Here is a 15,137-nt window from a genome sequence, read left to right as displayed (position 1 = left end):
TTGAGGAGTAACAAGTATTTAATAATATATATGACAATTGCCTACATCTCTTGGAAATAAAAAGACTTAATCAAAATCGCTAGTTTCTGGGTCTTGATCCTTGTAGTCTTCCACCCTTAGATCGAGATCTCCATCTTGATCTTCTTGTTCCATGTAATTTGCCTCCCTTGCTTCACGATACATCTTGTATGCGTTTGCAACGTTCTGGGATGCAGTACACTTCTTTGCCCAATGTCCACTTGATCCACATCTGAGACAAGCATCATTATGGTCAGGTTCCCTTGATCGAGGCGCTCTGGGAGCGTTTTGTAGACGGTTATTGCCTTTGGTGGTGTTACCACCATAACCGGAGGCTTGGCCTCTCTCTCTCTTCACACGTTTACCTCCACGGTTTCGTGCACGCCTATCTTGGCGATTTCCTTCCTCTTTAGGGCGAGAATATGGACCAGAACGTCCAGAATTATCCCTACTCTTAGGGTTTCGCTCCTTGCGTCCTCCCTTGGAGGCGCGACTATAATTAGACTCCGGAATTGATTTGGTTCCCACAGGTTTGGAGTTATAGTTCTTCAGAAGTATGTTGTCGTGCTTTTCAGCTACGTTCAAGGCACCAATTAGCTCATGAAATCTTATGATGCGTCTGGCATTGACATCAATCCGATAGTTTTTGGCTATCATCAATGCAGAGACGGGGAAGGTGGAGAGAGTTTTCTCGATCAACATCGTATCAGTGATGTTCTGTCCACAGAATTCCATCATAGACTTGATACGAAGTGCTTCTGAATTGTAGTCAAGTACAGACTTGAAATCACAGAAGCGGAGGCTAGACCATCTCACTTCTAAGTCTGGAAGCAGGGAATCACGGACGTTGCCAAAACGGTGCTCGAGTTCTACCCATAGCTTTCTTGGGTCTTCCTCATTGAGGTACTCATTTTGGAGCGCGTCATTCATGTGCCTTGTCATGAGAATGATGGCTTTAGCCTCATTCGCCTCTCTCGTAGCTCTATTTGCTTCAAAAGCAGCAGCTTGTTGAGGAGTACGCACGTCCTGACTTGGCTCTTGGATCGTACTCAGGATCCCATCAGCCTTAAGATGATGGCGCACATAACGGACCCACTTGTGGTATCCTGCGCTTGTTGTCTCTAGTGGAGCGAAGCTCAACTTGTTCAGGTTACTCATCCTGAAAAACAACAAGAAAATAGGGTTAGTTTCGGAGCGAAAAAAGGCTACCACGAAAAACTATAAAATTTCTGAGCGTAGACGCTTCCAAGAAATTAGGGATTTTCTGAGCGTAGTCGCTTCCAAGAAAATCCGATTCCAAGAGGGGTTTTTGGATTAGATCGAAACGACGATGTGAGTGGTCGATCGTTTTCTTCTCAACAAACTCTAAGTTTGGAGGACTCTACAAGCTCTAAGCTCGGAGTGAGCACAAACCCCCACAGTTCGGCTTTTGGTCTCCCCTATGAAGAAGAAAGGGGGGTAGAAGAAGGGATGTTGGAAGTCCCCGAGAAAAAGAAGAAGAAATTGAAAAACTTCAAAAACGGGAACTTTTAGAAAAGTTTACCTTGAAAAGATGCCGGAATTCTTGACCGGAAAAGATGACGGAGGTGGCCGGAAAAAGGTTGCCGGAAGTCGCCAGAAAAGTGGCCGGAAACTGGTGGCCGGAGCTAGGCAGGGTTGCTGCAGGGGCTGTGCAGGAGGTGTGCGGAGGCTGTGCAGGGGCTGTGCAGGGTTGGCAGGCAGATGCTCGGCAGGTGCTAGGCAGCTGTCGGCAGATGCAGGCACAGGGGTGCGCAGGTCTCGGCAGGTGCTCGACAGGTGTCGGCGGGGGTTATGCGGAGCTTTCGGCAGATGTCGACAGGGGCGGGCACAGGTCTCGGCAGGTGTCTCGGCAGGTCTCGGCAGCTGCTCGGCAGGGCTCGCAGGGGCAGGCACAGGGCAGGGGCCGGTCCGATTTTTCCGACGGCCGGTTCAGGGGTTTTCCGGCCGGTTCCGGTGGTTCCGCCGCCGGTTCTGGGCTCATTGGGAATAGGGCTTCGATATGTGGGGCGGTGGTTGTAGGATTTTGAAGGTTACGAAATTAGGGTTTTCAGGGTTAGGGCTTCGTGCTGATAACGTTTTGTAGAGAAACTGAAATTGACAGGAATTTGATGTGTGTTCTCACTGATAATAGGGGCCCCTTTATATAGAGGATTACAATGTATAGAATCTCAATCGTACAAGGAAAGTAATCGTACATTGAATAGGAATCTAGATCCTTCTAATTTAACCCTATTACCACTAGGTCAAGTAACCTAGAGTTTGGGCCAAACACAAATAGAGATATCCTTAAACAGATAGTTATATGTTGGAGCTAAAAAAACTCATTTTTCTCTAAAATAGAGAAAAATCAAAATATATAAGCAAGCGAAGTACTATGAAATCCTGTGAATCCAAAACAGAGTTGCATGTGGTTATCCATAGCAAAAGAAGAGGATATAGAAGGTTGCATAAGTTACAGGTCAAGTTTTTGATGAAGTTCATTCAGCGCCGTGGAGAGCAAGAACAAAAAGTGGATTTATGATTCTAGCACCAGGGTCTAAAAGACTAAAACTGTACTCTTGCCACCAAAATTGTGGAATAAACATTAACTAGTCCTTCAGATCAAAACCATTACAACCCAGCTCCACCTATTTACTAACTACATAGACCTACTGATTCGATCTAATGACTACACATTATTGAACATGATTAGACAAGACTCCGCCCCTAATTTTTGCCTCTTTTGTCTACTTTTATTATTATCAACCTCACTAACCCGACTTATTTCTGACCAAGTACACTGAACATGAACGAAGTCCCCGATTTGTCTTGGGGGATGAATTAACGCGTAATCTCTGTAGATTGTAAACAAGTTTCCTCTTATGGGGTTTTGGGTTGATAACATGACATGCACCTTTATATTTCCCAATTATCTTTCAACTTTGCCGAACGCAGCAGCAGCAGCAAGGAAAGTGGAGTCAACTGCTTCATTTTGTACCGTTTGTTCTTGCTGCCGTTGAATCAAAGGTTCTATGGCATGCCATCTGATTCAAAAATCCGGTATACCACTTGACCTTGATGAATACTCAGTTACCAATTTTAGAAACATGGACGATTTATCTTCTAATAGCCGTTGAGGAGTATCAAACTCTGCCACTCGACCTGCAAAAATATTGAATATCTCAGGGAATATGCTGAATCAGGTAATGAAGGTTCAATGCAGAAGAATACGTCCTTACTTGGGAGACACATGAATGAATAACTTCCTCAAGTTGAGCTTCTTACTAATTGCACAAACATATTCAATACCTTGCAAACGGGTATAAAAATTCTGATATTTTCTTGAACTATATTTTTTAAAATTGACTTTAGAATATTTTTCTTTCTATGAATAGTCAGTCTCTTGCAACTTAATAAGATGTAACTGTACGTACCATCACTCAGAACCAATACTAGATCACTGTCAATGACGGTTGGTATACGATGCGCTATAGTGCACACAGTACAGTTCTTAAATTCTGTTCGAATAATTTTCTGGATGAGATTGTCTGTCTGCGTATCAACTGATGCTGTTGCTTCATCCAGCACCAGTATTTTGGCCTGCTTAAGCAATGCCCGACCCAGAGAAACAAGTTGTCGCTGCCCCACGCTCCAATTATCCCCATTTTCTAGCACTGCAATTGCAAAATAATAAATCAACTCACTGAAAATCACACAAAAACAAAGACATCCAAAATTTTCATTTTTTGGAATTTGGAGTGGAGTGGGTGCTATACCTGGTGAATCAAGCTTGTGCTCTGTTTTACGGATTACATCTCCAAGCTGAGATTTGTCAAGTGCCTGCACCAATTAAAACACAATAAATATACAAAGAGAATAGGTCATAATATGAGGAATATCCTTCTATCCAACCAAGTAAAATGATTGATTGGTATATTGTTGCGCAAAAAGGCAAGTGAGCCGCATGATAATGTTTCCAAGGATTAGTTAGAATTTTGCATTCTGAACTAAGAACATTCTGCATAATCAAATTAAACAATATTCTCTGCTGCTAAGTAAAGAAGATTACTTGATTCCAGAGAAATGGTTATATACTCATTCTAAAATGGAGAGATAGAATATCAAACAGCAATAATACCTGCCAAACTTCATGATCCGAATGCTCTTGAAGGGGATCAAGGTTCCCCCTAATAGTTCCTTCGAATAAGGTAGGATCCTGGGGTATGATACTGAGACGGCTACGAAGATCATGAAGACCGAGCGTTGAAATATCTATTTTGTCTATAAGGATCCTCCCAGCTGCTGGTTCAATCAGTCGAAATAAGGCCTGGATCAAAGTGGATTTGCCACTTCCAGTACGCCCAACAATTCCAATGTTCATTCCACCAGGAAAAGTGCAAGTTACCCCATGAAGCACTACAGGAAGATTTTCCTTGTAACGAACCTTCAAAGGGAAGAAGGAAGCAGAACTGTTAGCATTTTCCAATTCAATGGAAATATTTAATCTATTTTAAAAGTAAAAGTTTCACCCAACACTGAGCATAACCAAACTTATCACTCGAATCATAGGCACAGGAACAAAATTAACCCCCTTTTCTCATGGCACAAGTACCGATAAACTGGAATTGGGTATACCTTTAAATCATGTAGTTCGATTGTTCCATTCTCTGGCCATCTAGTTGGAGGACGAGAGTCCTCAATAACTGGGGGAGCTTCACTTGGGATTTGACTGTACTGATAAATCCTTTCTATGGAAATAATTTTGTTCTCAAGCTTGCAAAAGCTAAGTATCCACCGTGATAACCGTGCATTTAAATTCAAGCCATATGTTACAGCAAGACCCGCCATGCCTACATGGGAAAACCAATTGTTGTTAACATCTACTCTTTTAACATTTTCCCATCAAGTCAACTAAAATTTGTGATGTAGTGTGACTAAAATTTAAAATAAGTGAACACTAGATCCAGCTTATAGACCACTTCAGTTTATTAAGAAAGCAAAATGAGCATTTTACACTACAGTGCACACTGAAATGTCATACTGAATGAAAAGGTCACAATGAATTGAGCTAAAAATAAGATAAGATAGGATACTTGCTAGTTCAAAATTATGAGCTCATAGATTCCAATTCGGTTATAATTAATAGTCATGCCAAATGGAAAATGTCAACATGAAAAAGATAACATGCCATACTCTGATTTGCACCATCTAGTTTAAGGAATTTTCATTCTTTTGTGTACACTGTGAAATAGAAGTATATACATATACTCATCACTTCCCCTCAACATGTTTTTACCACACTCAGTTCCTCATGATAACATAGAGATAACTTTCAGCAATAGAAAACATGAACTTACTTGGATCAATGGTTCCATGTGGAAAGCTCACAAGTAAAAGCATGCAGAAAGCAAATACAAAAGTCGAGAGTAATTCCATCCGTAGGCAGAGCCATTCAATAGCAGCAATACTGCAGAAGAATGGGCGAGCAAAACAATCAAGGAAATAAAGATTCCTTTTCATGAACCTTTTTTCCTGTCCAAATCCTCTTATTGTGGCCGCCCCTGCAATTGACTCACCGAAAAGATGGATAATTGGAGATTTCTGAATGCTAACAATTCGGACTAATTCCCTTGATGAAGCCATGTAGTATTTCTGCATCAAGGAATGCTAACACTCAGGTCCAATATTCAACAATTTTTCAGCTAGAAATGGATGCTAACATTGCGCAACACCATTTTTCTTCTTTTTTTCCAAAATACAAAATAATTCTTAACACTAGTTCAAAGCAATAAATTTTAATTACCTGCATCCACAAACAAGCAATTGCCATAGGAACAACAAGAAGCAAAACTTGCCAGGTAACTTTTGTCATCACACCAACAATGCCTATAAGCTGTATTGTCGTTGAAGCGAACCCACCAAGTCTAAAAGGAATATCAAGATCCACCACACTTTGATCAATTGATACCTATAGATTTTAAATGATTCATGAAATTTTATATGCCAATGAAAGAAGTTGGTGTATTTCATATTTGTGACAAACTAAATTCCAGATAAATAAGAAACTTACACGATTCAAGATCCGTCCAGCAGGAGTAGAATCAAAGAAAGACATTGGTGCGCGGAAAACACTCCTAAGCATCTTCAGAAACAATTTCTGTGCAGCTTCTAGACCAAAGGTAGCTACCAACACAGCCCTAACAAATATAAACCAAGAGCTCCCAAATGCAAGGGCCATGTAAACACCAAGAAGGACCATAGCACTCACTTTAGGCTGATCTCCCTGTGTTTGGGGATTCGCCCAAGCCATCCACCAACTACTAGCAATTTGAAGGAATTGAAATATTGCTTGTGCAATAATTATGAGTGGAATCAGCGATCCTTTATATGCTGCAGCCATATATGACAAGTAAACCTTCATGCTGACTCTTCCTCTTACCCTTTCCTCTTCTTGTACAAGCTGCTTCTTTCTTGCCCGCTTTGCCTTCTTTTTCTCTTTAATTGCTTTCTGCTCTGAAGCTGATGGACCTTCTTGCACTTCCTTTGCCAAACAATCAACACTGCTGCTTGGTAAATCAGGATTTTTGCCAAGTCCAACAGAGCCATCTGGACACAAGTTGTGATCAGAGTCGCCTGATGAATAATTGGGAATATCCATAGCTTCAATTGCATCATGGTGAGCTGAGACTAGTGTCTTAAAATCAGTTCCTGCCTGTAAAAGATCATCATATTTTCCTGCTTGTATGATGCGCCCTTCTTTAAGAACCTACAGATATTGAAATGAAGGTTAGGAAAGACTTCTCATACAATCATACATTATGTAAAAACAGATTTATAAAACTAAACTGACAAAAAATGGAAAAGGAAGAACCGAGGTACCCCAGAAAAGATAGAGAAAAAAAGAAACATGGGTATACGTTCTCCAACCAACCAGTGAGATAATACCATCACTACAGCTGACATGTATGAAACAATTTAAAAACTGAAGTCAACAGATGCTGCCAGACTAAACTATACACATAAGCTACAGATTGAAGATGGCAATGTGGACCTTTCTTTGCAGAAACAATATGTTACAAGTTTGAAGACTATACCAGGATTAAATCAGCAGAAGGCAGAAATTCGACTTGATGGGTCACAAAAACAACAGTTTTGTCTTCTAATGCTGTCAATATGTATTCCTGCGCATTTCCATATTTATAAATTTCAGCCATAGTCAAACTAGCAGAAACATGATATCAATGATACTATCAGAAAGTCTAACCTTAAACAACTCTGATCCAGTGTGTGCATCAACTGCACTGAAGGGGTCATCAAGTAAATAAATGTCAGCGTCCTGATAGAGTGCCCTTGCAAGCTGCACACGTTGCTTCTGGCCACCACTCAAATTTATACCCCGATCACCAATTATGGTCTGATCTCCATGTGAGAAAAGTTCCAAATCCTTTTTCAGTGAACAAGCATGGATAACCTTCTTGTACTTTGGTTTCTCCATTGGGCTGCCAAAAAGAATATTTTCTTCTATATTACCAGACTGTATCCATGCTGACTGAGAAACATAAGCAGCAGTACCACATAACTTTACCTGAAATGTTAAGCAGAGAGACAAGTATTATGAAATATTTATGCTTAACAGTCATCCTAAGGCAGAACTTCAAAAATAAACTTCAGATGCAAAACAGAACTAAGGGTTCATTATACCAACTTACTTCACCGGAGATTTTCGGGATCTCCCCGAGGATGCAAGAGAGAAAACTTGATTTTCCAGAACCAACCATTCCACATACAGCAACACGCATCCCTCTTTCCACTTTCATTTGTATTCCCGATAATGTTGGTCTTGCAGAGGAAGGGTCCCAGCTAAACACGCCATCTTTAATTTCTATTGACGTGCTTGTGATGCCCCGTGGCAGGACAATTGTTGCATCTGCCTGTAACTCTTCCTCCTGCAAGAATCCAGAAATACGATCAAGGGAAACTTTTGTCTGAGCCATCATTGATACCAGGTCAGGGAAATTCCTGAGTGGTTCTTGGAGGATCCTGAAAGTGGCGAGAGCAGAAAGAACACCACCTGCAGTGAGACGAGTACCCAAAAATATAGAAGTACCGAAAGTGACAGCTGAAACAAATATAGGAGAGCTCCAGAACATGAATGTGATAAAAGCTTGCGAGTAGAGGGCTTTGCGTAGATACTTAAACTCCACACTACGCATCTCCTCTAACATCAGTCGGTATCTGTCCTCCCAAGCTTGCAACTTGAGAATTCTCATGTTCCGCAGGCACTCAGAAGTCTTCCTCATTCTTTCATCCTTGGCCGTCATCAACTTGTCTTGATAATCTTCTTGTATCTTTGCCAAAGGAACAGTAAGAACAATGGAGATAATGGTGGCAATCAATGTAGCAACAGAAGCAATTCCAACATTCTTGTATAAAATTGCAAGGGCAAGAACAATTTGCAGAGGAAGCATCCATATGTCATGGAGATACCAGGAATAGTCCCCTATCCTCTGCACATCAACAGCCATGTAGTTAACAATCTCTCCACTAGTGTGACTTTGCTTGGCTGAGCTGGAAAGCCTGAGTCCCTTTCGGTATACCATTGCCGTTAGAGCTGATCTTACATGCATACCCAAAATGTCCACCCCAAGATACCACTGCCGGGTTGTTAAGGTCTCAACTAGCTTTGCTGCAAAGAAGGTCCCAGCAAGGATATACCCTTCATGGGGGAAAGTCTCTATTCCCCCCAAGTAATCAACGAAATAGCTGATCATATACGGACCCACATATGAAACAAGAGTGTTCAAGCCAGCGAAAATGGCATTACAAGCTGCCTCCTTCCAAAATGACTTGAGAATTGCCCAGGCTAAAGAAGGCTGCTTTGAAGGTTCTGCAGCCTTCAATTTCTCCCAATTTGAATTCAAGACCTTATAATTGGTCTTGGCTCGATCTTGTGGTGCAAGAAGAGGAATATCCTTGATCTCAAGCGGTCTCTTTGCCCCTATTGAAAGAAGAGGGTTTATCCAAGATAGTGTTGCCAAGCTGAAAATCCCAGCATCACTATAAGGAGTAACCTTAAGACACCCTGCTTCTTCTTCGAGCAATGGCTCTTGAAGCTCAGAGTTTCTACAAACAATCACACCAGTCACACCCCTAATTGCAACGAAACAGAGAAACGCCAGGGCCGGTGTGACTGCGAAATTAGCCACAACATGAGAATGAAGGTGTATCGAGCCTTCTTGTACAAAACCTCTCCCATCAACATACAAAGTGCACAAGCAAAGCACAAAGGACACAGCCCACCAACCCCTCAACAGCAATGGGAACTTCTCGGCCTCCTTGAACTTACAATGCAAAGCCGAGAAGCTCATCACAAACCAAGCTAAGCCCTGTGCAGCTGGTAAGCAAAGCACAGACCAAACCACCACCCTCCCACTACCACCCCCTCCTCCTCTAACCAAACCAATCCCATCAAAACCCAACACCACAACTTGCACAAACAACACATAGAAGCAGCAAAACACTGAAAATTTAAAGTCTGTGCCCACTCTAACCTCCTGAATTCCCCTATCAACAGCACTATCATGCCGAATTGGGTTCCCATTCGAACCCAAATCGTCTTTCAGCACCCTAATCCGGCCCAGACAGACAACCATCCGCCGGGCCGAAACGATGAAGAGAAACGCAAGAACTAGCGCCAAATTGATGACAATTGAAGACAGCTCCAGAAAGGGCAGACCTTGCACAGCTCCCAAAGGGGTCGTCTGGGACAGCTGAGCTGGGTTTGAAGATGAAGAAGAAGCTGAGATTTTGTGAAGCAAGAGAGTGAGACCCATTGTTGAACAGAGCAAAAGGACTGAATTGGAGAAGAAGAAGGAGAGTAGTGAAAGCAAGGAGCTAGTATTAATAAGAAGCGAGAGAGATCGAATCGTTTGGGCATTTCACCATCTGGGTTTTTGAGATGCCATACAAAACCTGCACAGGAGGACACATTGCACATGGAAACAAACAGATTTTATCTCATCATCACGGGAAACGAAGAGAGAGAGAGAGAGAGAGAGAGAGAGAGAGAGAGAGAGATGAGAAAAAGGATTCTCTCAATTTCTCTTCTTTTGTTATCTAAGCGAGCACAACCGGACAAAGGACCATGACGAAGGAAAGCAATAAACTTTGATGCAGAAAAGAACAAGACCGACCTCAAAATAGGGGCTTTAATGGTGAACCAGCGGTGGAGACAAGCCTGTGAGCGATGAAGACAAGTATGAAAACACCTAAACAAGCTCTGCCTCCTTTGCAAAATGAATGAAGAAAACCCAGAACGTGTAATGAACTAGAAACTCATGGAATATGACGAAAGCTGGAGGCTTTAACGTGTAAGAGTCCGGGAAGAGAGAGAGTCTCTTCTCTTCTTCTTCCTCCTCTTTATTTACAACAATTGTTTTTTAAACTCTCTGTGCAAGTTGTATAGTTGTTAAAAGCAGAAAGCGATTTGAGGAAGGCTAGTTTTGGTGGAATGTGGCATATGGTGCAGGTGTGTGCCGGTCTATTCAAACCTTGAATCGAGCCAACATTGATTTAAGGTTTGTGATATGCTTCATTTTACTACAATTTATTTTGCAGAAGAAAAAGAATATTATTGGGGAGATCAAAAAAGAATATTGTGGATTATAAACATGGGTTTGTGGTTATTGATGGAGATCAGATGATGATAGGGATCTCACCATCATAATGTGGTTTTAAAATTGAGATATGAGCATGAGACAGTTGACAGTCCATTTGTTAATAATCTTGTTATCTGTGGGATTTTGTTTGCTTATACTTTAACACTTTACAGTGTGTCTCTGTTTGTGGGTGGTGGTGGATTACTAGATTCTAATAATGACATTATGACTGTGATGCCATAATGATAAGCTTTTTGAAGTTTTATAAATATCATCATCGAAAAAATATTCAATAAGATTTTAGCATTTCATTACTAAGGTTTTGGAAGAAATGAGAGTTGTTTCCAATCCAAGTCACCTCCCTTGTTTGGTAATGAGATAAGAGATGCACTTGTTGTGTTTGGTAAGTGGAAAGTAAGTAAATAAAATTTACTACATCACAAAACTGTTCCTAGAAAAGAAGGAAATTGAAAATACTAAGTAGGGCTGTAAATGGGTCGTGTCGGATCAAGGTATTTGTCGTGTCACAAAAGATAAATTCAAACCTAACTCATTTAATAATCGTGTTGAAAATTTAAACTCAAACCAAAACTATTTATTAAACGGTTTACCCGTTTTCAACCTACTTAATTTATTTAAGGGGAAATGATCATTTACCCAATTTTAGCTTAAAAATTGTTCACTTGCTCTACTAACAGTTTTTTAACCCCATTTACCCAAAACACTCTAAGAGATTATTTCCCTAATACCCAATTAATTCTTTTTTTATTCTTTTTATTTATTTTTGGGATACTTTTGCCCTCTCCTTCTTTGTCACTTAGAGAGAGAAATGATAGGAGACCTTGCCGGACTCCGGTGACTAGTGGCCGGTAGCAGACTCCGGCGACCGGTGACCGAAATCCGGCAATCGGTTACCGGAATCCGGCGATCGGTGACCGATAAGTGGGCAATTTTTAAGTTGAAATTGGGTAAGTGGTCACATCCCCTAACTTTTTAAAATTGGTCGTCTACACGGATTATATATAGTATATAATCCAACTCATTTAATAAATGAGTTACATGGATTCACTTCGCGTTGGTGGGCTGACCCGTTTATTAAATGGGTCATAGTAGGTTGACCCGCGGCCGACCCGCTTTTTAATAGTGCGGGTTCAATCCGTTTTATTTCATGTGGGTTTCGAGTCGTGTTATCGGTTATCGAATCGTGTCAGAATTGACAACTCTAATATTAAGCTTTATTAGAGTGCTTATTAAGTAAGTAAATAAAATTTGCTACATCACAAAATTGTTCCTAGAAAAGGAGGAAATTGAAAATACTAGGGTGCTCAATAATAAGTTTTATTGATTTTTTAAGCTAAACCACTATTTTGTTAGATTTAGAATCAAAATTTTTGGTTGTCCAGTTTTCACTTTTTTGCTTCGTATAATCATTTAGTTAAGGAAAGTCTCATTAAACGCTATTATTAAGGGCTAGAGGTTAATTTTTCTACTGTTTTTGTTTTTTCTCAATTCCTCTTTCGGTGTGCATTAGTGGTTAGAGGTTCATTTTCCAACTCTGTTTCTTCTCAACTCATCTTCATAGTGTATTAGTGGCTACAGGTCCATTTTTCGACTCTTTTTCTTCTCAACTCTTCATTAGGGTGCATTAGTGGCTAGAGGTTCGTTTTAAGACTATTTTTGTTTTTTCTCAATTCCTCTTCCGGGGGTGCATTAGTGGTTAGAGGTTCATTTTCCAACTCTGTTTCTTCTCAACTCATCTTCAGAGTGCACTAGTGGCTAGATGTTCATTTTTCGACTCATTTTCTTCCTAACTCCTATTTAGGGTGCATCAGTGGTTGGAAGTTTATTTCTCAACTCCTTCTCTTCAGGGTGCACTAGTGGTTGGAAGTTCATTTCTCAACTCCTTCTCTTGAGGGTGTGTGTATTATTTTTGAATAATTCCTTTCTCATTTTCATTTTAATTCACCTGACAAGTGAAGTCAAATTCCATTACTGCCCTTTTGGTTTTGAAGATTAAACTAGGGGACCCCTTAAAACTACCATGAAATTCATGACTTTGGGTGGTGGGGTGAATGGAAAATTTCTGCTTATTTTTTGCGTTGAACATATCAGGTACCTTACTTATCACCGACTTTGGCTGCTTCTACCCAGACATGAAGATGGTGACAAAATCTAAGATCCTTTTTCTGGTGAGTATTGGTAATGGTCCATCCCTAAAGAGGATGAACCAAAAATCTCTTTCTAACCAAACTGACATGCTCATGTGACTGTGGGAGCACCACATACTTTTGGTAAGTTAGACTACTGGTTCATGATCGTCAGTCATACACTCAATTTTAGAGGAGATGAGTAAAGTGTGCAGCTTCAAAAGGCAATCCCAACACTTTCATTGCATTTAAAAGGCAGTACAATGAGGTATGAGGAAAGTAGCCCCAAAGAAAAGGAGGTTCTTTCTGTGTCGATCATGAAATCAAAAGTTCAGAAAGAAATGTAGGTAAAAGGTTGAAAAGTTGGCAATTGAGTGTAGTACATTGCATGCCATGCATTTCAAAAGGAGAATCAAAACTTATTCGTTTTGGAGTTAGGTCTCCTTTTCACTCCTACCTTTGGTTTGCGGATAAAAAATTTAGCATTGATACCTTTTAGTGCAGAAAGTATATATGAAGATCGCATGCTATATAGATGATACAATGAGCAATAGCGCATGCATCAAAACCTACCTCTAATTAATCACATACTTTAAGCCCAACTATTTCGAGATTATGAGCATTCAACGAACCTAATTCATCTACACATTGACACTTACTTATTGGAGAAGGAAGACTCCTCTTTATGTCTTTTGGATCTGTTATCCTTTTTCTTTACTTGGGTTAATTTTTCTTTTCAAAAACTTTATTTTTTTGAAAGTTTGTTTAGAGAGAAGTTTTTATAGTACTGCTCTAACCAAGATTTCAAAGCTTCAAGAACCTATGCTCATACTTGTTAAACCACCAAACATTCAAATATTTTGGTATCAAACCTACTATCTTTCCAAAAGTTAGCTTCTGGGTACCTATCACGAAACTGTTTTTTCAAATTGGGATTCAATTCTGGCCAGATTAATGCTTGACTTGGGCAAATCCTAGTTCACATTAACCCCACCTGAGTTGGACCAGTTTATGTCTAATCAATTGAGACCGCTCCGCATACACGTATATGATTTTCAACATTTTAATTATGGTCAACTAACACAAGGTGGTGTGTCAGTGTTTCGTAATATTCTCTTTCTCTGTTTCTTTTCAGTGAGATTTAGATTCATGACTCTGTAATGATATTACAAATATTAACTAATAGGACCGACACTTTTGTTTGCTCATGTTATATCTCTATTTCACTAGATATTAGGACTCAATCTCGAGTTAGGGTTTATGTGGATTGTTTGGATAGCTCGGCCATCTAGGGATGACGGGCTATCTACATAAACGAAGCTCAAGTGCATTGGTAATAATTATTTGCCATACACATGAAAATAATGATTCTTTTAAATAGAAAGGTGAATGAGAACTTTTCTAGTGTTTCTACGTGCAAATCACTTTGAGGGGAATGTTGGAATTTATCATTTATTTTCTTCAATATATCATGTTACGTTATGTGAGATTTGACTGCTAACCACGATTGCACGATTTATGCACGCTACTAGTGAGACCCACTGACCAGCGTCCCCCATCCCCGATGTGGATATGCTGAGGTAAAGAATATAGTTGCGTTGTATTTTTATTTGCCAACTGTATGCTTGCCTCGAGGATGGGAGTCCTTATGTCGGTTGACAGTTGTATGAAAATGTGTTGAGTAGCCTTTCGTAATAGTTCGTTGGCTCGAGTTTGACGTTCTGATTTATTTGGATTAGTCAAAGTGCATTGAATGTTGAGTCTGCTTGACGGCAGCACCAACATCGGTTTGGATTTGTTCAAGGATTGAATGTAGAATATGCCTGATCGTAGCACCAATATTGGTCGTAGAACAAGCGTTTTTGTGTCATGTACCCATGCTACGAAATATCGTTTAGAACAAAAATGACGTAGTTTCTCCTCGAGAGAATATGATAGAAACAACAATTTTGAGTTAATTTTAACAAAACTATTTATAATGATGGGTTTTTTTTTTTTTTTTTTTTTTTTTTGAGAATGAATTTATAATGATGGTGGATCACTATAAAAATGAGGGTCAATTTAGGCAAGGTGAAAGAGATATCTAATTTGGGACAAAGAGTTAATAGTTCCATGGGCCCTGATTTACAATTAATTAGGACTATCCTTAATACCCTTTTTTGATTTGGAATTAGATGTGCCCCATTACATATACAAGAGGAAATCCAATCCAATTTTTCAAGAGGAAAAAGAGAAAATCATTTTGTCATCTCATCTCTTCAACTTTTGATGAATGAAGTCACATATCCAAATGGAAAGATGTACCAGCCCCTTT

The 15,137-nt window shown here is 40.0% G+C and overlaps 2 protein-coding genes across 2 annotated transcripts; both read right to left on the bottom strand.

Annotated features, from left to right (window-relative positions):
* On the bottom strand, positions 1-2,376 carry LOC133735980 (uncharacterized). Its single transcript, XM_062163416.1, has 2 exons — positions 1,562-2,376; positions 1-1,177 (listed from the first exon to the last, which is right to left on the bottom strand). Exon 2 carries the CDS (start codon positions 1,174-1,176, stop codon positions 67-69), a length of 1,110 nt encoding a protein of 369 aa, XP_062019400.1. The 5' UTR covers position 1,177; positions 1,562-2,376; the 3' UTR covers positions 1-66.
* A 200-nt stretch (positions 2,377-2,576) lies between these two features.
* On the bottom strand, positions 2,577-10,547 carry LOC133735974 (ABC transporter C family member 5). Its single transcript, XM_062163410.1, has 12 exons — positions 10,212-10,547; positions 7,728-9,990; positions 7,283-7,603; positions 7,113-7,199; positions 6,089-6,784; positions 5,822-5,986; positions 5,376-5,670; positions 4,654-4,868; positions 4,157-4,462; positions 3,795-3,858; positions 3,453-3,692; positions 2,577-3,180 (listed from the first exon to the last, which is right to left on the bottom strand). The coding sequence occupies exons 2-12, from the start codon at positions 9,849-9,851 to the stop codon at positions 3,068-3,070; spliced, it is 4,626 nt and encodes a 1,541-aa protein (XP_062019394.1). The 5' UTR covers positions 9,852-9,990; positions 10,212-10,547; the 3' UTR covers positions 2,577-3,067.
* Between the last annotated feature and the right edge of the window lie 4,590 nt (positions 10,548-15,137).

This window comes from Rosa rugosa, chromosome 3 (genome assembly GCF_958449725.1).
Source record: "Rosa rugosa chromosome 3, drRosRugo1.1, whole genome shotgun sequence".
Classification (NCBI taxonomy): domain Eukaryota; kingdom Viridiplantae; phylum Streptophyta; class Magnoliopsida; order Rosales; family Rosaceae; genus Rosa; species Rosa rugosa.
The sequence above is the reverse complement of the archived record's forward strand: the minus strand, read 5'-3'. Positions and strand labels throughout refer to the sequence as shown.